The 25241-nt window shown below is 39.6% G+C and overlaps 1 protein-coding gene across 3 annotated transcripts in view; it reads right to left on the bottom strand.

Moving 5' to 3' along the window:
• The window catches only part of SATB1 (SATB homeobox 1), a 118265-nt gene extending 93444 nt beyond the window's left edge, over nt 1-24821 (bottom strand). For 2 of the 3 annotated variants that reach the window (XM_048510729.1, XM_048510740.1), the window contains exon 1: nt 24209-24821. Coding sequence is in view for 1 of the 3 variants with exons in the window: in XM_048510740.1 (XP_048366697.1) it covers nt 24209-24212 (4 nt within the window). In the remaining 2 variants the exon portion in view is untranslated. Of the gene's footprint in view, nt 1-691; nt 770-24208 lie in introns of all 3 variants that reach the window. The other variant, XM_048510730.1, reaches the window with a different exon arrangement.
• Nucleotides 24822-25241: the final 420 nt, after the last annotated feature.

Raw genomic sequence — 25241 nt, 5'->3', positions numbered from 1 at the left:
AGGTTGGGTTGAAAATATGTTCCACTCATATAAAGATCTGATGCTATTAATCTAAATGACTGAGAGGTATTGTATGTAGAAGTTTGTATGTTAACAGCTCAGTTGATCTACTCTTAATTTTATTTAACAGCAAACTGTTCTTTTTAAAGAAACTGGAAAAACATATCTTGGTAACCTCTCATAGCTTCTATCTACTTTCCAGGCCTCTGTGAGTATTTTTCCTTAAACTTGGGATCTTAATGAAAAAAATAATGAAGCTGATATTGCTTACCTAGGAATGCAGTTTAAAGAAAAAGAAATGAAAGGGGCTGGTGAAAAGTCCTACTTAATTTCACTATCCTGGCAAAACAGGTAGTGGTAGAGAAAGATGCTGCCAGGCCACCTTATCACAGGGACAGAATGTTGTGGTAAGATCTGTTGTTCTCCACATGCCTGAATATGGGGGGCGGGGGGGGCGGAGGGATTTACAGCAGGAGAAACAAAAAAATGTCCATTGTTTCAAAGTGTAAGCTTTATTTACTGGTAAGTAAAGGACAATACAAAACAATCAATTTTTTACATTCAATCAAGAAACCTGGGGGTTTTCTGTTTTTTGGGTTTTTTTGCATTAACAGGGAAAAGCGCTAACTGGTCTGCCAAATGTACCATTTATAAACTTGTAATTATTATGGAGAGTCACACTCATACTTACAATGCACTTCTTTATCACGACAGGGTTAGGGTTTAAGCCAGAGGTGGGATTCAGAGGGTTCCGAAGGTTCTGTAGAACCTGTTGTTAAAATTTAAAATTTCACTTTTTAATACTTAAAATATTTTAATTAAGTATTAATATTTTTAATACTTAAAATAAAAAAGTGATATTAAAAATATTTTAAAATACTTTTAAACAGTCATTATTTGAATCCCACCACCATCGGAACCTGTTGTTAAAATGTTTGAATCCCACCACTGGTTTAAGCAAATGTGAAGGTTTCAGCAATATCTGTTAATATTTTAAAACCATCAGCTCAGTCTTATGCAGAGTTGCTACGGCCTAGGCGCACTGAAATGAATGGGATTGGACTGCAATAACTCACTTTATGATTGCACGGTAAATCATGAAACAAGTGGGTTTACATGATATATACAAATACATTCTAATATAAAACAGGAAATAGCAGACCAGCTGCCAGTTTGCCATATTTAAAGCCAAGGAAAAAGCAATAAAGCTACAAGCAAAGTAACAGTGTTTGGAGTTACCATAGAATTTCTTTTCTTGTGAACTATGTGACAACACACAAAATTACTTCATGGTTCTGCTTTCAAGAACTATCTTGACTATCTGCCTTGAGGCTGTTCTCCCCAAGGACTTTAAAAGGCCTACCACTACTCAGATTACCTACTTGTTTCTCTCTATGTGTGTGTATGTATGTGCGTGCTTGTGCACGCACACACACTGTCAAGTCACAGCTAATTTATGGCAACCTCATAGGGTTTTCAAGGCAAGAGACATTCAGAGGTGGTTGGTCATTGACTACATGAGCTTTTTCTTTATACCAGTAGATCCTCTTTTTTTGCTGATTCATATGTTACTTTTACTACGCATATCTGCCTTTCTTCCCTTCATGTAAGTACAATGCAGCAACAATAATTTAAGTGGTTAAGATCCAGAATTTGTATTTCTAATATTTGACTTTTTAGAAGGACTAGTTTTTCAGTTCATTATGTTAGTAAATGAGTATTCAGGGTATAGCACAACCCATCACCAGGGCTAACTGTTACCATATCCAATGTATCACAAGCTGCTGCAGCTGTGCAGTCACATAATGTTATGTGTACAATGAGTAATGACTAAGCACAATTAAGCTGAGATGGTGCAAGAATCAGCAGTGAACTATCTTAAAACATTTCAGACAGCATGGAACCAGCAACTTGGTCTACACTTATGCATTTTATGGATGAACCAATCAAATATATCAAGTTTATACTGTGCAATGCTTCACATACATTATCACATACAATGCTTCACATACATACTAACCCCATAACATAGATCAGTATTTATCCCCCGTTAAATGGAAGGAGACACTACAGTGGCTTGCTTGGCAACAGCCCCTTCTGCACGTACAGAATAATGCACTTTCAATCCACTTTCACAATTGTTTGCAAGTGGATTTTGCTATTCTGCAGAGTTAAATCCACCCGCAAAGTGCATTGAAAGTGGATTGAAAGTACATTATTCTGCATGTGCGAACCCAGTGAATTGAATCAGAGATCTGAAACTGTTACAGCCCAATCCCGATTGGGGTAAGAGGAACTGGTTTAAGCCAGGGGTTTTTTTTGTCTATGGAGGGCTTTCAGGAAGCCGAGGCTTCCCAGTTTTTGTTGCCGCCCCACTAGGCTTGGAGATCCGGTGCAACAAATACCAGATTCAGCCCAAATCTGGGCGAATTCGGGCCAAAATCAGACGAATATGTACTGCCCAAATATGAACGAATCCAAATGCAAGGTAATTGGGCTTTTGGGGGGTATTTTTTTGGGGGGGGTTGCATTTTGGCCTGCAGGGAGCGCAGTTTTAAAGCTATCGGTAGCGGCATCAAAATTTCAGGGTATCATACGGAGGCTGTCCTGATGATATCACCCGTGTTTGGTGAAGTTTGGTTCAGGGGGGCCAAAATTATGGACCCCCAATGGGGGTACCCCATCCCTCATTGTTTCCAATGGGAGCTAACAGGAGATGGGATTACCCCTTTGTGGGTCCATAACTTTGGTATCCCTGAACCAAACCTCACCAAACTTGGATGGTATCATCAAGAAAACCTCCGGATGATACCTTGAAATTTTGGTGCCACTAGCTTTAAAAGCGTACCCCTGAAAGGCACCCCAAGAAATTTGCCCAAAATTCTCTGCTTTGCAGTGCCTTGGCTCTATTGTAACCAATGGGGAATTTCTGAGTGTGTAAGCAGGCTGCACATTTTTGAAGATAGAGGCACCAGACTTTCAAGGTGGCTTCACGAGACTCTCCTTGTAATAGCATCCAGGCTTGGTGAACTTTGCTTCTGGGGGTTCAATTTTATGGGGCCCCCAAAGGCTTATTTGTTTCCCCGCTCCTGCACGTGAAGGCTGCTGGCTGAGTTCTCTCAAAACTCTCTCAATGCACCCCTTCCCACTTTCTACTATTAATTTTTGGTCATCTATACTATATATCTTAATTTGCATAAATACACATTTTTTAAAAAGAAAGTGCATTATTCTGTATATGCGGAAGGGGCCTGTGATGAATTAGATCACATATGTACCTATTAAAGACATTAACTGCTTTATTCACATTAAGAAGTATTATATATTTATATGTGCTACAGCAGTGTGTAATCTATCTGCCTATTGATTAATATGTTCATACTAGAAGCATTATTTTTAGATTTTAATCAGAATATTCTAAACAAATATCACTGAATATCTCTGCAACAAAACTATACTGTTTCAAAAATGACATGTTTTGATTATCATAGTAGATAGATATTTGCATTATTCTAGCACATGTGTTTTTTTAATGACACCATGGTCATATAACAATGACAGCTGTAATGTTATTATTCAAAGCATCAGTGCTATTTAACCACTTTATATACAAATCCATGCCACACAAAAGGCAGATTACAATTTTTAAAAATCACATGTATTACATATTGAAATGTTGAATATTGGAATGAATTAAAGGTATCATCCTTAATTCAAAAGTTACCAAAGCAATACACATGTGATGATGAAATTTTGCATTGTCAGAGAATGAAAAGTAAAACTAACAGTATAATCCTAAGGGGGGAGTGGGGGTGGAACGAATGGATTTAAGGTGCTGACTGACACTTATGGCAGCATACATTGGAGAGTCTCTAGTATAAAGGCCAGTTGTTATACCAACTCTGCTGTGCCACATTCATGCACTGGCACCGCTATGCAACAGCTGTGCACCAGCATCATTATGGGTGGATCATGGGGCATAGCCCAAGTTAGTCTGCTCCCTTTCAGTCTGGGAATGCCTTCCCCTACAGTGACCCAAGAAAAACAAATCACAGCTGGTCTTAGAGAGGCAAACAACAAGCCCCCCCCCCTTTACTGCTGCAGCTACACCATGAGGCCCCAAGCAGCGGTGGATGCCGCCTAAGGATGCAACCAATCACCTTCCTCCCCTGAAGTGGCCAAGTCCCCTTCCCAGGACCCAGTCATTCCCCCCAAGCTTTAAAAAAAACCCAGCCAGGACACAGCACAATTCATAAGATAGGGTATGTGGCATGGGACACTGTTTGACAACTTCCTGCCAAATGGGCTTTGCGTGAGCATTAAGGCCCTTTTGTACAGAGGAAAGAAGTGCACAGTGAATGCATTTAGCAGTAGTGGGTGAGCACTTTGCACAAGGGAGACCCAACAGAGAGAACAAAGACATCTTGATGACATCTTTTAGTTCTGAACCCAAACATCTCTACCACCAGGACCCAAAGAGATAGCCATGCCTTGACAAGTAAGCAGGAGACTTTTCCCCACTTCCTTCCCCATTTCCCCTTGTCCACAACCAGGAGTTGCCCTGGCAATGCTGCCTCCTGCATCCGAGGCCACAGCCAGCCCCTCTCACCATCGTCCCTGTACACAAATGGGGTTTGGTGATTGAGGAATAGACTAGAACAACTGTCAGGAGACAGGACGCAAGTTTTCAGCTCTGCACTGGACTGGCAGCTCAGGCAGTTTATTTATTTGTTTGTATATATTTCTAGACCACCCTCCCCAGTAGGCTCAGGCCTGCCTTGGACAGGCACCATGCAGGGACAGATTCCCCACAATGCTGAGTGGAGTGCATGACAGCATAATCCTTGAACTCATTCCCTTCCAGGAGTAAATGCTCATGGGGCAGATAGCAAGATAGAACCATCATTTGCTGCTGATTTGGACAAGAGTGCCAGACAGCTGAAAGTATTTTGCATGGTGGGGCTTTTGTTGGAGAAATAGTGTGTTCCAAGAACCAGGGACTAGACTCTTTGGTGACCTCTGAGGGACCTGTCAGTGCCCACTAAGGACATCTTCACCCTTTGTTCCACATGCATGTGTACATGTTTTGTCATTACATAAGCGGAGATCCAACAGAGAGAGCTTTTGCTCTGACCCAGGGGTAGGGAACCTGCGGCTCTCCAGATGTTCAGGAACTACAATTCCCATCAGCCCCTACCAGCATGGCCAATTGGCCATGCTGACAGAGTATGGGTATGTTGATGTGGATTGGAACACATTCCCTACAAATGCTATAAACACAATGGGGCTCTGATAGGTGAAGAGTGCTGATGCATGTCCAGTGTAGGCAATTTGACATTGCAGTGCCACCCAACATAGAGTGCTGGCTTCTGCATCTCCCTGTGTGTGGGAGGTATGATAGTTACTGCTAGTCTAATTGGACAGAAGCTGAGAAGGCACTGCTACATAGGTTGGTGTTGGAACATGTGAACATAGCCCTAACCCTAGTGACTGCCAAGACTTGCTCTGCCTCCAGCATACTACTATGGCTTCTGGTGGATAGTGGAGAGGCCTTGGAATATGGAATGGTCCAACTTTGTAGTGCTGGATTTATTATTTTGGCTCTGCTTGGAAACACATTGCATATCCTCATGGCCCACAGTGTCCATTACAAGTGGGCAGTGATGGAGGATCTGACTGGTGCTGAAGCTGTCATGTGAGTAGTGATACCATCTGTGGCAGTGGGTGACTGCAACGTCAAGGTGTTATGCAGTGAGTGTGATGGGTCCTGTTGCCCCTTCAACTCTGCAGGTGGGCTCTTATTTTTTTCTACATTGTTTCCAAGGGAGGCTGGATGGGGGCACCTCCTTTGACAGCCCGTAATATTGGATCCCCAAACCAATCTTTGCCAAACTTAGGGGTCCTTCTGAGAAGAGTCACCAGCAGCTTTGGTGTCTCTACCTTTAAAAACAGTCCCCCTGCCAAGAGCCCCAGAAAGATTCCCCATAAGCTACAATGGATCGGAAGGGTGAAATTTGAACTTTAAAGTTTAAATTTAAACTCCGCTACAAGCCAGCACAAATAGGCTAATCAAAGCAGGGATTATTTTTATATTTAAAATTCTACTAGGAGTGTGCAAAAAAGTCACAGTAAAGTTTGGATTTGGATTTAATGACCCCAACTTAGGTCGTGAAGGGCAGGATATAAATTTAATAAATAAATAAATTTAATAAATAAAAAATGTGCCTGAATTGTCTTGGGAATCCAAGATATTTCTGAACATCCATATCAGAAAGTCTAGGATTCTCCCCCAAAATTGGGTCCAATAGGCCTGCATTTTACCACCCCCATATCCTTCTATGAACATTTATCTAAACTCCAGTAGTGAGGGTGGTTGCCTGAGAGTCCCGCATGGAATCTGGGGGCCATGGTGGTAGAGCTCCTCACAGAACTAAACTGGGCCTGCCATTCTGCATCTACCTCAGTCTCTGAGTCCCACGTGGAACTCCGAGGGTATTGTGATGAAGCGCTACACAGAGCAGAACAGGGCTCACAGCCCTTTACCTACCCCAGCCTCTGAGTCCCACAAAGAACCTGAAGGCGGCGGCAGTGGAGCCCTGTGCCTGCTAGAGAGAGTAGTAGACTGAAATGGCCTGAATCGTGCTGAAACAACTTGCCATGATTCGGGATCCACTTTTCAGCACCCTTGAAATTTTCACCTTTTCAAGGTGACCCCCCCCCCCCCGAAAATACAATTAGAGTACTTTTTAGGGGCTTTTTCGATTTAGCTTTGCCAAATGCATACCCTCAATTTCTACTGCAGTTGCTGAGGACTCCAAAATGATCTGAAAAAAATGTTTCCCCAGTTTCTTAGGGATTAAGATTGCCAGCTACAGTTTAAATAGCCATTTTTTTCCAGTTTGGCTTTACCAAATGCACACCCCTAGTGCTCATCAAAATGGTGCACACTACATCTCTAAATTTATGGCCCTTTTCTAAAATGTTATTTTATCTTTAAGTGCCATACTGGGAATTACTAAATATAGTTTGAATACAAATTAATGGGCAGGAGGAAAAGTTAACACTATATAATAAGTAGGTCTGGTAGATGAAAAACAACTGGTCCTTAGAGCAACAAAGTCCCTTAGATAAGTGCAGTTTAAAGGTATTGTTTTAAAGTACATCTTAGAGAATACAATATTTCATAATGAATGGTAATAACATGTTTAAATGTTTTTTTTCCAGGAACTAAATAATAAGGATTGGCTAAGGGTTGGAGTTAATATTTGTTGAATAGGAAAAGATTTAAACAGAATGCTTCATTTGAGAAGGTAAGACACGTATCTGTGATATTCTAAACAAAATCACACTAAATCAGTGCTTAGAACTGCATTGTCAAATACTACACGCTACGAAAAATTTATTTATTATATTTCTGTGCTTGTACAAGTAGGGAAAGTGGGCCTCGAGGTTGCATATGAAATAAAGCAGTTAAAATGTTTAAATGACATTTTTGAAATTACCCCTAATGCAATAACAAACTGAAGTCAAAAGGATACCCACCAGATGCAGTATTCAAAGGCATACAGTACTTTTCAGTAGCCTAGTCTAGATTTAACCAATCCATATAAGCAGAACTTTCTTCTCTGATTTTATTATCCTAAGTTAATAAAAGGCACTTTTAGCCACATCCTTTACTTGGGAATCCAGGAACAATGTTTGTTCCAATGCCTCTTCAGCCCCTGGAACTATACCACCATCTCCTGCTCAGTCATTGGTCAGAAACTTTCAGTAATTATTCAAGTACAGGGATCCAAGGACTTTTTAATGAAGTAGAAACTAGTCCTTCCTGAAGAAAGACAGTAATCACATCTTGGCCCAAACTAGATAGCTATAAGCATCCAGGAATGGTTTGGAACATGTGGTTGCCAAGATAGCTATGGGATACTTGCAGGTTCAGGTTGCTCATTCTTGTGGTCAATCGTTATGCACCATAGACTAGCACAGATGAGCAATACTATACAATGTGGTGATGATGAAATAAGATTTCTTCGTTGTCATCACAACCACAGAGTAGGTGAGCAACTTGGTAGACCTATGTTTGGTCACATTTGTCCACAGCTTTCTGCATTTTCATTCAAGCATTATCGCTATTGGGTTTTTTGTTTTGTTTTCTATCTACAATATCCAAAAATACCACAGAAAGGTAGGACTTTTGATAGAATAAGGACTTAAGTTGGCTGCCAATGCTCCTAAATTATTCCAGAAACCTTAACTATCAGGGCAGATAATACAACTGGCCTACTAAAAAGGTTGAGAGGGGAGGCGGCATGGTATAGCTTAATCTCGGAACCTAAGCAGGATCAGTATTTGGAAGCAAGACCACCATGGAAGTCTCTGCAGAGGAAGTCCATGGCAAATCACCCCTACTTCTCACTTGCCTTGAAAGCCTCTTGCTGGGGTTGCCATAAGTTGAACTTGACAGCACTTTACACACAGGTGCACACTCAAGAGGCAAGCTGCCACACATGAACACATGATGTTCATGACAACAGGACCATGTACACCCTCCATCCAGCAGTCTCCTAGTTTTGTATAAAACATCAAACCTACTACAAGATTTGCTATTATTGGCATGTTGGACACTGAGATAACCCCATGCCTGTAAGGCAGCTAGAATGTCCTAAACTGCCTCCCAGCAAGGAACTCTCAGCATGTATGTTGACAATTTCTCCACACCACCTCTGACAGATGAAGATTCTGCTACACTAGCAAGATATCTGTTCTGACTCTCTTGCCAGCTCTACCTAAAGAACTTGATATAATTTAAAAGCATAATGAAATTCCTGATGATGACATAGAATTAAATATTGATTAAATATTGATACTATCACAGTATTAAATATTTAATTAAATATTGATACTATCACAGACACACACACTGCTCACTGCCTCTATCTGATAACACAACTGAATACATCTGGACAGGCTCCTCCCAGCCAGGTCACAGTAGAGCATGCCAACATTCTCACCCAGGATAAAGCAACAAAAATGATTCAATCTCTGATTACTGATGGTTGGCACAATCCCAGCCTAGAAACTATCCAGTCCTCTTCCACTCTTACTGTTGCAGATATTTGCTAATGTTTTAAGCCAAATAACTCTGACAAAAAGTTAATACTCCCTAGGGCCGTGGTGGCGAACCTTTGGCACTCCAGATGTTATGGACTACAATTCCCATCAGCCCCTGCCAGCATGGCTAATGCTAATGCATGGCCAAGCATGCACTCTTTCACCCTTCTTAGCTGATATGGCTATATCAGAGGTTGGTTAAGGGGGCAGTAGAGATTTTCCAGCTTTTATTTAGTGGTGAACAGCCTTTTTCCATGCGTTGTTTTTGCATTTAGAAGTACACTGCCTCGGATCATGGAGGTTATATTAACTATCATGGCTAATTTGTATTCATTATTTATTTTAATACGTATGCCCCGTTTTATCCTTGTAGCTCAATGCAGCTTACAATTCCAAAATTCTGAAAGATACAAAAGTACGATTAAATCCCACAACCTTCTCAAGAAATGCCCACAGCCTACAACCTACCGAGCAGTCCCTCCAATCCCCCTCCCCTTCAAAGGATAGTGTATTCCTCAAGATACTTTAGGGGAAAAAACCCTAGTAGATGTCAGGCAGGTTTTCTTAAGTGGAGAAACAGCTAATTGATGGCAACCTGATAACTGTAGCTGGGAACATATGGGGAGAAACACTCAGATATTTAAGGGACTTAAAAAGCACGCTGAATTGAACCCAGAAACAAAGTAGCAGCCAGTACAGCTGTTTTAAAATAGGAAAAATGTGCAATCACTACCAGCAAGGGCAGTGTTTTAGCTACCCAACAATTTTTCTTTAATAAAGGGCAAGAATATGTTCTGGCAGCAATTAATGCTTTCAATGCCAAGGTAACTCCACAACTCCTATATGGTATCTCATTGTGGACAGGAGCGTGGAACCATTCGGTTGAGTGAGTCCAGTCTTGTTTTTTATATAAGATCCTAGGGTGACCTCATTGTGTTCCATACTCTGTTCTCTGCCTAGAAACCGGACAGCATTTTTTAGTGACCAGAACTTGATTTACCACTTGTAAGTTTTGGACCCATCTTTGTTTTAATTCTGAGGATACTAGTTTTATTTACCAAGCCCTTGCTAAGTTTCATTCCTCTGGATAGCGGGGTCTAAATTTTCCAAGTCCTAAAACAAAGACTACTAGATCATGAGTTTCAGAACCTGATCAGTGAAACTGCCACATCTTGTTCGCCTTTACATCTTGGAATTCCTTTTAAAACATTCCAGGCAGCCATATATCTATTCAAGTTAACTCTCCCTAAACATCACAGGGTCCTTTCCCTTGCCAGATGTAATGCAAGCTATATTCACAACTTGAGTTCGAACCCGACAGAAGTTAGTTTCAGGTAGCCAGCTCAAGGTTGACACAGCCTTCTAGCTTTCTGAGGTCTGTAAAATGAGTACCCAGCTTGCTGGGGGTAAAGTGAAGATAATTGGGGAAGGCACTGATAAACCATCTCATAAACATATTTTGTCTAATAAACGCTATAATGTGACATCACCCTTACAACCTTACTGCTATTTTAAGTGTCTGAAAAAAAATTATCACTAAGATCTAAGTCACCGTAGAATATTCCACAACTCTGATCCACTTTCCCGAATTGCACTACTCTATTAAGGCTTTGCGTAAGCCCAAGGGAATGGAAAGTGGATGTTGAAGGAGCAGAACAGAGGAATTGCAAGGAACACTGACTTGAAAAGAATTACAAAAGCATCCAAAAGAGACCAGATACAAGCAACCATGAGATTGGGTTAGGAAAAAATAAATCAGTTTTTCCATATTTAATGACTACATTGTCAATAGTACATTCTCAAAATCTTTCTTTTCTTACAACCAATGTAAAAAGAACCCGAAAAGCATAATAGAAGTATCAGAAAATTAGGTAAGTAATAGAAGTATCAGAAAATTAGGTAAGTAATAGAAGTATCAGAAAATTAGGTAAGTAATCAAAGAAAGCTGTGACCAACCTGGCCCAGATTATCCCTATCTTGTAAGATCGTGGACGCTAAGCAGGGTCAGCCCCGGATAACTATTTAGATGGGACACAACCAAGGAAGACCAGGGTTGTTACACAGAGGGGGGGCATGACAAGAAATAAGGTGTTGCCTGCTTTTAGTTTTTTTTCATCAACATATTGTTTCTTAGCTTCTAATTAACAATGGTAGCAGGGTGTTGTTTGTTTGTTTTGGGGGATAATTAATTCAGGTAACCAATAGCTGATTTGAATAAATAATCAACTTGGATGGGTAACTTGAGATGTATCCTACTAACATTAGGATAGCTTTCAAGCTCTTCAAATTTTAGCATCTCTCTCTCTTAAGTTCAATTCATGCTTTATACAGCAATTCCTTTGCTGCATGGGCACCAATATTTACTGTGAGAAACATCTCATGTATGAAGAAGAGATACATATCTTCCAGTGTTCTAGGACTTGGGGCAAATAGTTGACAGTGATTCTGCTTTATCCGGTATATCTACTATGTTTACAGAAAGGCATACTTTCTGGCTACATGTAGTAAATGTACACCATGTGAAGTATGAATCAATAACCCCTGCATGCCTACACTTTCATTTACTAAGGCTTGAACCAAATGGAGACTGTTCTCCTGACCATTACAAATCACTTATTGCAAATTATTTTTCTATTAAAATATATGTTTCCATTGATGTTCTGATAGTTATGAAACAGAAGAATAAAAGCAATATCAAGAAGAATACTGTATTCATTTCCTCGACTAGTCCTGTAAAAAAAAGTAATACTGTTCTTCAGTTCCAAATAGTGAATACAATAGTGAATGCTTTCCCAAATACATACTTAAGCAAAATTTTGGTATTGTAAGGTTACATATATTTGAGATTTTTCTCCATGCTATTCTTGATGGTTTAATTTCCTGAAGCAAAATAGGAGAAAATTCAGCATAATTACCACACTATGTACTGTACTACAAACAAAAGTTTGTTTCTAAATTGGCACAAATATTAATGCACTACCTTCTATGAAATTATGCTGTAAAATTATCATGCTATGTGTCTGTGCATGCAAACAAATATAAGACACTTTTAAGTATGTATATAAAAATATGTTCAGCAAAGTATGTTACAGTTGCTTGATCTCCAAAACGAAATAATTTATAGTTATTCTTGTTGTAAGAAACCAACAACTGTTTTCCCATCCCTTTTACTCTGATCTATATTCACATTTTTTGGTCAAAACATACACAATTAATCCAAATAAACTGCTGTTGTAAACAAAACCTCAGGGTGGTATTTTTTTACTTTCCTGGTAATGCAAAGTTCAGCAATAGCTTTACCCTAATATAAAATTAACTTAGTGACCACAAAAGGCATACCACAGTAGTTAGTGGGGGCAGGTATACATTTATACAAGTTCCAACAATAAATAATATTGCTGTATATGAAATCTTTTTAAATTCTGGGAGTGGCAAGTCTAAACATTGCATAGAATTGCTTCTTTCAAGCATGCTACCCTGTGTTGCTCACTTAATCTCTTATTTCAGTATTTATTCAAAGTCTATGACCAGCACAAGATTTTTAAAAATCCTACAGTATAAAAACAGCAATACAAAACCCAAACACAAGTAACTTGATTAATATTAATCATACAGTTGAGGGGAATGTTTATCATATGGAGTCCTCCTAATCTTGTATGCCACCATGCCAAATTTAGTCACCTTGTGTGTTATTTCAAATTTTTTATCAAAAGTGAAAGATAAAACTGTCTATGTCATCCAGGACAACCCATAAGCATTGGTGTTATAAGGACACCATGGCTGATTCCGCATGGGCCAAAAACAGCAGTGTGAAAACGGAGTGAAAATGGTGTAAAAGAGTTTAAAATGGTGTAAAAGGGTTTATACTGTTTTCACACCGCTGTTTTTGGCCCATGCGGAATCAGCCTATGAGTCTGTATGTAAAAATCACATGCCCAGGAGTTTCAACACTACCATCACCACGAGGACACAGCTGTTCTACAACAGAGATGTTCTTATATCTCTTATCTATAACTTCTCAGGGAAGTCCATCACACTGCAACAATGTGAAAACTCTTCTGTATCCTGGATTTTTCAGATGCACTAGATAAGGCATTGAAATTACCAGATATCTTATACTTGAATCGAGGAATAACTTAAATGTCATATTGAAATCTTTTTGATGCCTCACATGAAGAATGTTTTATCTATGGAATGTCCTTGCCTGATCGTGGCCCAGCAGTTATTGGGCAAGACCATATGTTTGTAATTATGAACTTATAGATCTCATCCATAGCAACAGAAAACTATCCTTTAATATCAGAGGATCAAGACCTTTAAGTAGAAAGGCCAACTGGTAAATACTAAGACCAATGTCTTAGCCAATAGGTAAACACTAAGATACAAACTCTGGCCTCTACCTTAATTATGCCAGCCTCGAGATGTAAGGTGGCACTTGAAAAATCATCCTAGGAATATAGACTAGACCCTCTTCATTGGGGCAAAGCTTGACAAAACTCCGAGCTGTGCCCCAATATAAGCTGGGCAAGTGATTTGGCTTGAAATAGCTTAAATGCTGCTGAAATATAGTGACAGCCTTTATCCAATAGTATCTCAGGATGGCTAGTGCACATAGCAACATATGTAACTTGGGCAGGCAATCCTTGAGTCTATTCCATGAACAAAGTTAACCTACATCTAGTCTCTGCTGCCATACTACATTGGCCCAAAGAGTATTGCAATTTTCTACTTGGATAACACTGTTTTAATCATTCCACACTGTAACTCTATATTAACATACTGAGTAGTATGAACATACTGAGTAGCATGAACAATGCAGAAGTGTACAATAAATATACACGTATACGTGCAGGTCAATTTATGCAGTGGTACTGACACTCAGTTCAGAACTGTTAAATTGTGAAGTTAAATAATATGTTTTCACAAGCTCACACGCCATACAACCCACAGATGGTATATGCACTTTAAATTAAAAAAAAATTGAATGAGGAACAGGTAAAATTAATTTTTTGCAAGAAAAAGGGTGGAAAAACCCACAAAGATATAAGAAAAGCTGTAAGCTACGTTAGATGTTTATCTATACATAAGAGACAGGTGTCGTACAAACAGAAAAAAAATCATGAAGCCAAACGAGAAATTTTTAACTCCCAACGTCCATCTGTTAAATTTGAATTCATGCATAATTGATTATCCATGACTGATAAGTTCTTTCCTCCCCCCCACAAGTATCTTAACACAGGTGTTTAAACATTACAAGTTAAATTACCTCTAAAAGAGGAAAATATGTAAGAAACTATATGAGGAAGATAAGGATTAACAAACAATAAAACGGCATGTCATTTAATAGAAGTGACCCAGGTTTTTTAAATTTCAAAACACATGGATATTAAATATTAATACCCTATTCTGTTATTGTAATAACAAGGTTAAGAAACCTCCCACATGCTAAAAAGGAAAGGGAGAGGGGAAAAGTAGAAATATGCGAAAGAGGCAGAGAAAAGCAAAGGCAGAGGGAAAATGTGTCAACAATAAACAAGAGGAAATGAGAAAGAAGGAAAAGATGAAGGTGGAAACTAATCTCTGTGTGTCATTATGACTGCCAGAGTACTGGCAAAGAAGCGGCATCCTTTTATTTCAATTTTAATCATTTCTGAATTTTAATACCCTGCTCCTTTTGTAATTCTCCTGGCATTCCCCATATGCATCCACCCCAGCCAAAACACCAGTGTAAATTAAATGGCACACAAACCAAACCACCAATAGTTCTCCCAATCAGCTGACCGAAAACAGAAAAGTTAAGTCCCTGTGGACTAGTAGCCAATTAGCCGACTTAGTGATACTTACTGGCTGGGAATTTTAAAAAGAAGGCCAATGTTTAACGTACATCGTTGTTCATAAAAAAATAAACAAATAAAGCACATCAGTAGCAATACAATTATCAGTGACCATCAGGGCCTGGAAAAATGAGTCTGTTCTCACTGGCACTAAGGAGCATCACATGATTATTTAATTACAGCTCTAATTTTTGTCTCATGGATGGCAACATATCAACAATTAATAGGGCAAATAGAAGAGACTGCATTTTTAAAGAGACAGAATATATATTAAATGCTGCCTAGAAATATTGCAGGAGGATTCTGGGGGATATTTTACAACATTCCAGAAACAGTTTGATATGTTTATGCAACTGAAAATATTGATCTGAGTGGAAGATCTATTGTCCTAGTATCATTTTTTTATTGAAAAGTCTCTTGAAGAGGAGTTTTGGAATAGATATAAAATTATGAATAATATTTTGAAATGGTCTTATCAAATATTACAAAAAAGTCCCTTCCTTCACTGAATGAGTTCTGCAAATACAGCAGGACAACCGCTTCAATGGAAATGAAACTACATGGTTAGTGAGATGATCACACCTTGAACTGTGCCTAGAGAGCATTAGGAAGTCAGTGCAAGCTTAGTTGAACTGGTATGTGTAGTGCTCGCACAGTCAACAGCTGAGCCAAACTTCACCCTCAGAAGCATCAAGGGCAGACATACACCAAGCATTTTCTGAAGGTACAGATGACAGCTGCTCATTCTCCAATCATACAGAACAAATCACTACATTGGTGAAAATTCTACCTCACTATTTTAACGCAGCTATTAAAACTGTACATGATATAAGCAAGTGCCAGTTGTATGTTACTCCCTTTATTGTAAGTTGAGCATAAGGCCCTTTTCCTTGTCATATTTAAGATTTGTTTTAATTTACTCACAACACAAAAAGATATTAAGCAATTTTTTTTGCAGCATATTACTTTTTTAACTTATCTTGTTGTGAAGGCAAGGGTATGGCAGGTATGACAAGAAGATTCAGAGATTCCTCAGATGAACATGTACTTTTTAAAGGACAGGGTGAAGAGAAGGGGTAATCAAAGGGTACAATCAACATAGAAGAAGGAATAGACAGAGTGGCTTTGTGAAGAAGAAGTAGTAATAGCCATATCTTAGGACACCAAAATAAGATTCCATTCATCAGTATTTATTCAAAATAACCAGGTGAGGTGACAAGTCATTTCAACAATCATCATCTATGCCAGTGGTGGCGAACCTATTGCACGGGTGCCAGAGGCAGCACTCAGAGCCCTCTCTGTGGGCACGCGCACCGTCACTCCAGCCAAAGGCAAAGCTGCCACAGGGACATCAGAACAAATGTCCCGGGTGGCTGCCGTTCAGTCATTGGCCGGGGGGGGGGGGATTGCCACCCACATCCCTTCTCCCTGATGCCATATTCCAATCCCCGCCCTGCCTTTTAAGACAAAAGGTATTAATGTATGAGTTGTTTTTTCTAAACTCAAACCTCAGTATTCAGGTTAAATTGCCGTGTTGGCACTTTATGATAAATAAGTGGGTTTTGGGTTGCAGTTTGGGCACTCGGTCTCTAAAAGGTTCGCCATCACTGATCTATGATGTCTGGATTAAGTTGGCTAGATTAGACTATGGAAATGTGGCTGATGAACCAAAATATTTTAATGTACTTGTATAATGACATAGTGCATGTAAGGGATGTGCAGTCTATAAGGGCTTGCTGATGAGTTATGTGAGCCTGGTACCACTTATTTGACATTAGTGGATATTGCAAATTAGCTTGAATACTTCCAAGCTAAGATGCTGTTATTTTCAAAAGTTGGTAACCAGTATTCTGTAGTTATAGCTGGTCCAAATGGTCTTAGGATAATCAAATTAAGATCCCCTTTGTGCAATAATAAATAAGTAGCCCTTGCAACCTATTAAATCAGTTGAAAGAGCAAGACATCAGCATGTTTTTTCAGTTATTACTTTCTGGGGAAGAAAACTATAAATATGCTGCAATATGAATATAAAACTGATATCACACATTATGTTTGTAGAATATTTCTCCATTAAGATTGAATGTAACTTAAGAAAAATTAGAGCGTTGCAGGGGTTTAAGACGCAGATAGAAGCGTAATTATTTGCTTGTTAACGTAATCACTGTCCAGATACAACTGGCAAAGAACATATCTTATACGCTAAGACTTTTTTTGTCTTCTACGGCTTTCATCAAAGTCTTCAAGATTATTTTACTAGTCCTAGAATAGTTTAGGAATTATACCCTACATCAGTTTTACTAGTCATATGAAAAGTTGATTCTCAATATCAAACTAGAACAATGACAACTAAATGATTTCCCCCAAAGTTACGAAATACTACACACTGGATATTTTTATCCCTGGAACTATCTTTATTAGGCAAACTAATTTTTCAAAGCACTCCTAGAATTTTTACAGATTTCAGTGAGATTACTTGACTTCTCATAAGCATGTTGTTTGTGAAGAAACTTGGTAATACCGGGAGAGGCAGCAAAATACAAGATTACAAACTTTAAAAGAATCTCCTTAAAAGTAACAAATCCCTGCTGAAAAAAGATATGAAATGTTCTGACCAAAGGCAAACATTTCTAAATTGTAGATACGTCCAAAATCTTAAAAGAAAAATGACAATAAGCAAAAGATTAATGGACAATATAATTATTTTGTACAATAGCTATACTGCTTCTGAGACACAATAACAGCCCCATTCTAACCATATTTATTCAGAAGGAAGTTCTGCCGATTTCAACAGCACGGACTTATGCTTCTAATTACGTCTGAAATGTCAATAGGGGATTTGGGTGTTTCAGAAGAACTACGAGCTGTTCAAATGGTGCATTGTGGTTTTTCTATACATACTAAGAATGGAACAGAGTATGCAGCATAGGGATAAAATCTACGTCTCTATATATGCAATTTTTAAAAAATCAAGTCTATAGACTGTAAAGGCACAATGAAGTCTTACAACAGTCTGACAAATAGATTTCATTAATATAGCCACAGCTATACCTGGAGTCTGGAGGATCTATTCGACTGTGCTGCCTTATCAATTACAATCCTTTTCGAAAAGGTAACTAGTCCATGCAAATCTAGTTGCACTGTGGTGATCAAAATGCTTCCAGAATAGCCACCAAATAGGCAAGATAGTCACTGGTCCTATTAGCACAGCAGTGCTTTTTTATGCTTCTGCCCAGGTTAAATGTACCAGGTAGGATTATGAATGCCAGTATGATCCCATGGTCACATGGCACAGTGGTCAAAGACAGGTAGTCCAAATACTTGAATGCCACAACAGAGTCATGGTATCTGAAAGATGTATATGATCTGAAGAGAAACAGGTATTGAATCATGGTATCAAGACTATATAGCTGTTGAGAAGTAGATACTATTAAAGAACAGTAAATCCTCAGAAATGAACGTGAACTTTTAAAACTTAAAAACTGACTTTCACATTTTTGCGTTCGATACTTTGTAAGGAATCTTATCTATGTAGGCACACATTCCTTCCAATCAGCACACCACAGAATCATTTTAATTAGCATTTTTTATTTTACAATTTGAAATACTTAAACTGTTCTGTTAATGAGATGAGAACTATTTGCCCGAGTTATTTTTTTCCAGTGTTTTTAGACCTAGAACACAAGATTTTGCATACACTAACTAATGAGTGATGTTCTCGGTTGTAAGGAATATCTTTACTCCTTGGGTTGTATTTTCATAATTATAATAACAATATTTTGCACCTATGCAGCAGTCTGCCTTCCATCCCAGAGACCTATGAATTCTGGGTTTTTTTTCAAATAGAAATGTACACAGTTGCACCTCTTTGCAACTAGTAATAAATAAAGGTAGCTAGGACTGTCTCCCTGGGAAGCAGAGAAAAAGCAATCCAAAGTATGTATAGTTTGGTTTAAGAGTCATATTTAACCCATCTGAAAATGAACTGCTTATGTGAATGACCAAGGTCAGCGTAGCACACTGAAGCCAATGTAGTTATCTTGTTCACTCACATAAGCCGTTCATTTTCACATTTCTAGTGCTAAAGTTAAAGAATTGGATACTAGAAATTCATAAAGGTCTGAAATTCAAAATCTCTTGACTGATATTAAGACTGGCTACATGGCTATAAAATAAAATAGCAGATTTGCATGATATCAACCAGCAGGATGCATGCCAAGCCTTGTGACATCAAGTGGAAAGATGCTGTGGATTTTACATTGCTGATCAATCATTCATCAATGTATGGCATAAACTGATTTTTTTTTAAATCCAGCATTTGGAATTCTGGGAGAGCAACAGTTTTTCTCATCGGGTACACGCAGTGTTCTATGGGAATGCACTTCTTACAGGAACATGTCCCTTACTATTGCAATTAAATTACTGGTACAGGTACACAGGGCTTTGGGAAAACATAATCAATGCAATCAACACATTGATAACATGATGCTTTGCCTTCTATGATAGAAAGAGACATCAATAATATAGACATCAATAATATAGACAGTACTGGCTTTTACTGTGAGCTTATACACGAATTCAATCCTTTCCTAGAATAATTATGTGAAGAAAAAAATGAATATCAGTGGCAGAGTAACTACTTCTATACAACGTGTGTTATCACTACTTATCTTCAAGTCTCGTTCTGATCTCAGACCAGTTTTTCAAGAATGAAACTTGTTTTGTGCCAGTAGAATTATACCTGAAATATCTTAAAAGACGAAAAGGTTTTTTTAAAAAAAACATAATTGACTAAAATAACAGTAGTCTCAAATCACATACCACATAGAAGCCAAGGCAATTGTTAGTATTTGTGGAAAGCTTAAAAAAGTACATTCATGTATTGATGTGAAAGTAAATTGCATTAGACAGCCACCATCAAACAGCCAGTAAGTGCTTTATTGTAGTTATGCAGTGTTCTAAACAAGAAGGAACTATGGCAGAGTTCTATGCTAACGGCAGGGTAACACTTCTTTAAAAAGCAGCTACTGTACTAGTCTTTCTTGCATATTCTCAAGGTGTAAGTGAATTAGTGTTAACAGGCATTTATACCCTGAAACCTGAATGTAAGGTTTGTTTTACCGCATTTCAACATGGGAAGTTCCTTGATAGAGCATCCCAGCACTAATTTTCTTCTCTATATATCTTCATACTGGTTGCTACTTTCTATCCATATATTTATTTATTTATAGCAAACAGTTTACTGGGACTGACAACCATCCAATATACACAATGACAAACAATTGGAACTTTCAGAATGCTCCAAAATTATATTTAAGTTAAACCAAGCACTCCTAAACTTTTTCAAATACATTTTATGTAGATTTTGTAAGCTGTAGTAACTGTCATAAGTGAAACTGTTTAAATGCACTAGAGTGCATAGTGACAGATTTGCTGAACAGTTTTCCTCACATACACATATGTGCTTTCAGTTATTAATAATATGCTTCTGTCCTTATCTTCAACGACTTGAATATATACTAAGTATGACTCTCTATGCATAATGCTCTTGAGGAACAGCATTTTACCTTGTGAAGTACACCAGAAAAAAAACAAACCCAACTTCAATGCCCCACAGAAAATAGAACATCTTTCTTTAAGTTGTTCTCTGGTCCAAATGATAAAACTTTTTTCATATGCTAACAAGACTCAGTTGCCATGGATAACTCTACCAGGTACATATTAAAGTGGAGACAGCCATTATTTAGTGGAGACAGGAATGTAAATATATGTACTCACTTATAAACTGGTATTTACTTTGGGTAAGTAAGTAATATTTTCCCTTGATTGCTGTGCTGTCAGCTTAATGCAACATCGACAAAAGTAGCTGTGTTATGACTTTGTCAAAAGTGTTGATTTCAGAAAGGGAACAGATTGTTGAAGATTCATGCCCAATATGGGGAAAGTGAATTTATAATTCACAAAAAAACATATTCCTGCATTCTAGACCATGTAACTTTTCTATTAATGTTTAACATGGATATATCAAAATATTAAGAAAATTATCCATCATACTAAAGAACCCATTTAAGGAAGTAGATTTATGCTCATCTTCCATTTCAACTACTGCCTAGATCTTGCATATATAATAAAACAAACTTGTTCAATAAAGATTCTTTAAGTGAGGTATAGAAATGGTATACAATAAACTAAGTAAACTTGATGGGGAGGAACAGGACTCGGACGCAGGTGCATGGTTTCCCAGATGGCTAAAGATTTGATGCTGGTGTCTAAAAAACAGAAGTACAGTTCTAGCCTCATGCTAGTTAGAATGCAAATATTTGATGCTGGTATTTAGAACTGTAGAAGATTTTATAAAAATTAAAATTATTTTCCCCACTCCAACTGAACTCCTAAAATGTAGATATGCAAATTTTAACATAAAGAATTTACTGAACACTGACATTTAAGGAACATGTAGGCAAACATGCTGGAAAAATTAATAATAGTACCTAGAGTACAACACATCAGTCATGGAAAAGTGGACATATGCTGTATATAGCCTAGCTATTCTAGGACTCCTGTCTTCAATAGAACTTTCTAATGTAGATATTTAAAATATTTTGCTATATATTAATTACATTAAGAATCACACTGAAGCATTTTCCTCAAGCAGAATGTTAAGACAAAAAAAGTTTGGCCATAACTTGTTGTCTTTATTAGCAAAATATATATTTCCCCCAAGAAACTGAATCATAGATTTTTTTAAAAAATGCATTTTGAAATATTAAAAAACTGAAATTATTGCTGTGAAATGTCAAAGTTATAGGTTTTTTTCTACAGTGAAGACTGGCACTTCTTTGGAGTAGTACACCTGCCTACGTGTCATTAGGGATTTTACACTACATGATCACTGGTAGCATTTTCAAGGTGGTGCATTGTGTTTTGCTTGACAATATTTGTAACTTCAGGATCTCTCCTAACAATACAGAACAGGTGTTTGTCAGCTGACCTCATAGGCCCATAATACAAGCTGCAAATTAGCATGTCCCAAATAAGTTTTTCTGTGCCATATTCAAATTCAGATTTTGAATTGTAGAGTGCATGTTATCTATCGCATTAATGTACCCTCACTGAACATGGGGGAATTTTTCTCACATGTGTATTCCTGAACTTATTTTTCATGTTAAATTACACACTAAGGAATTACTATGCAGTTGAAAAGATCAACAGCCAAGCAAATAAAAATAGAAAATTTAAATTTTAGGCCCTATGAGCAAACTACATCCCATGTAGATTTTTTTTGTTCACTTAGCATATACATAAATACTTTTTGCTATACATTTAACTTGTGAGGAAAAAAAGCAGAATAAACTTATTAGACAACCATACCAGTTTGAATGGTTTTTCTACTTTGATGTTTTTAAATTCAAGATTTCTTCAAAATCTTGTTTGTTATTTCTGTGGACGGCACAGAAGTACATAGTGACATTATTTTATATGATATACTATACTAGAATGCTACATGCTTTCTTTTGCATTGGCTCTTTATATAACGTACTTTTTTATTATGTTACTTCTCTATTATGTGTATGCCTTACTGCTGTTAAGGGATGAGTGATATCTCTGAAACATAAGTGAATGTTGGAACATATGAAAAAAGCGAGGTTCACAATATGTCTAAGCTTATCAAGCTATATTCACTCCTTCGTGAAGCATGAATACTGCTGTCCATCTTGTATTTAAAATAATGGCCCAAATTAAGATCCAGTATCTGGTAGTAGCTGTAAACAAACACTATGGAAGAGATAGTGAAATACCCAGACAATTCCTTTTGCCAACTAAAGATGGAATTTTACACATACTGTAACCTTTCTTAACAATGTGAGAAAAACAGAGTAAATATATTAAATTTGTTTCACAACAGATGCTTAGGTTGTTACTATTTAAGATGTCTATTCATGCTATTGCTGTCTGCACATTTGTCAAAAATGTAAGCTTGAATGTGAATGTTTGCCAGGAGATTGGAGGAGACAAGTATATGAACGTATTAGACCAAAATAATACTCAGGAGAAATAAAAGGTGGCTTCTAAATCACATCCTTTAGTACAAACAGAAGAATAACGAGTTGCTCCTGCATCATATGCTGTAGAATTCTTTTCACTAAAGTTATGAACACTTTAGTGAAGAAATTCTCATTCAAGCTGACCTGACTAGAACTAGGAACACATTTAAACTAGACTGTCAAATGAAATCAAGACAAGAAGGTAGGTGCCAAACAGCTTAAAGGAAGGGATTTCTCAGCTACCAAAACAGAAACTTTAGCTGAAGCTCAAAAACTGGAAGGGGGGGGGGGGGCGCTAAAAAAAGGAAAAGGTTGGCAATTTAAGACCACCCCGATTTCTGTCACGGTCCCTGAACAAAACACAATCACTGTGATTGTATATCAAATCTGGCAGGGGGGGAAAAGTCCTGGAAAAGCGTGCGAGTTTGCTGGGACATTTGCACTGAGGCAGGGCTACACCGTCGGTCCCGTCAGAAGAGGTTTCCCAATAAAATCTTCACTCTAGGATAAACCCCAAAGGAAACTGCATTTCCTCTTTTATCCGCCCCGGTGCCGTTTTGCAGGGACCACCCAGTTCTTTATTTGGGGGGGGGGGGGGGGGGGGGCAGATACGCCAGGACAAGGCGAAGGAGGACCTCCCGCGGAGGGGAAGAAGGGCACCTGGGGGAAAGCCGCCTCCCCGAGGTCACCGGCGGGCCAGCTGACCCCCCGCCGCGGGCACTGCTCCGCTTCACGCCAACCCGCGGCGAAAGTTGACCTCTTCCCGGTTCGGCGGTTCCCATAGTGTTTCTCCACCCCTTAGCAACACCCATGACAAGGCTTCAAACTCCCTCACTTGGACACTCCAGCTGAACTGCCCAGTGTCTCTCCACTACCCCGGCAGGCAGGCAGCAGAACGAAAAAACTTTCCGAACTTCTCGGACAAAAGTTAGCCCAAACTTTCCAGGGACCTCGCTCGCCAGTGCATGGATGAGGGAGCAGGTGTCTGCGCGCCTCTCGTTTGCCTGCAAGATCAATCCAGCCAGCTAAAAAATACCCCTTCCCTGAACCCGCAGGTCAACTCCATTCCCCCTCTGTTTAAATTTTTTTAATCCTACTGTTCAGACCCCCCGCCTCATGTTTTCCCTTCCCTAAAAGTGACTCCGGACATCAAGGAGGAGAACTATCTCAGGCTAAAGGGGAAGAGGGGGAGGGGGGGAAGAGAGAGAGAGACCAACTCACTCATGAGAGCGCAGCGAGAGGGCGGGCGAGGCTGGGCGACACCTTCAGCTTCCCCGGCGCCGGCGAAGTTAATTGCGCTGAACTTCAAGTTGTCTTTTCACCCATCAGGAGTGGGCGTTTAAAGGAAGAGGCGAGAGGGAGGGGGGGCCACACACAACCACCCTCCCTCCCTCCCCAACTGCCTGGCAGGCGGCGACTCGAGGAGAGGAGGAAGACGACGAGAAGGCGGCGCCCGCCCGCCTTGCCAGCCCTCCCGCCAGACACGAGGGCAGCGGAGTGCCCAACGAGGGGCGTCTGGGCGCGCTTCAGTCCCGTCAGCGGGGACTTTTCTGGCGGCGTGTCCTTCTTTTGCTGCTTCTTTCTCCTCCTGCTGCTGCTCTCTTTCTCGCTCTGCTTCGAAGCCTTGGGCGAAGCTTCGGCGCTGGAGCGAGCAGCCGCTCGGATGGGGCCGTCTGGGCTCGCCGCCTCTCCCCCTTGCGGTGGCTGCCCACGTTGGTGCAGAAGCCGAAGAGACGCCGCCGCCGCCGCCACCGGCACTCTCCGGGCTGGGAGAGCCTGAGCGCGGGTTGCAAGACTCCAGAAGCGTCGGCTTGCCTGGCTGGCTGGAGGGCGGCGAGCTCGCGCCTGTTCTTTTCTCTCTTTTCCCCCCACCCTTGCCTTTCTCCCCCTTGCTTTCCCCCGTCTGTTCGCCTTCTCGCCTTCCCTCCGGCTTTTGGGGGTCTGCTTTTTTTGGTGGGAAGAGCGGCTGGTGGTGTGCGCGCCTATCTCTGCCTCCCTCGCCGCCCCGGGGAAGGAGGAAGTCAGGTGAGACACACACAATTCCCTCCCAGTCTCTGTGCGACGGGTAGGAGCTAATCGCTGTTGTTGGGCTGGTGTTGTTGTTGTTTTAAATGCTATTATCTTCCCTTCCCCCCCCCCTTCGCTCTTACTCCCCCCCCCTTTCCTCCCTTCTCCCCCCCTTTCACTCCCGGAGAGCAGCGCCCCACACAGGAGCTCCGGGGCTGCTTTGCGCCCCTCGCTTTATCTCTCCTCC

The sequence above is a fragment of the Sphaerodactylus townsendi genome, linkage group LG11, assembly GCF_021028975.2.
Source record: "Sphaerodactylus townsendi isolate TG3544 linkage group LG11, MPM_Stown_v2.3, whole genome shotgun sequence".
NCBI classification, from domain to species: Eukaryota; Metazoa; Chordata; class Lepidosauria; order Squamata; family Sphaerodactylidae; genus Sphaerodactylus; species Sphaerodactylus townsendi.
Note: the sequence above shows the minus strand (reverse complement) of the source record. Positions and strands in the feature narration are given on the sequence as shown.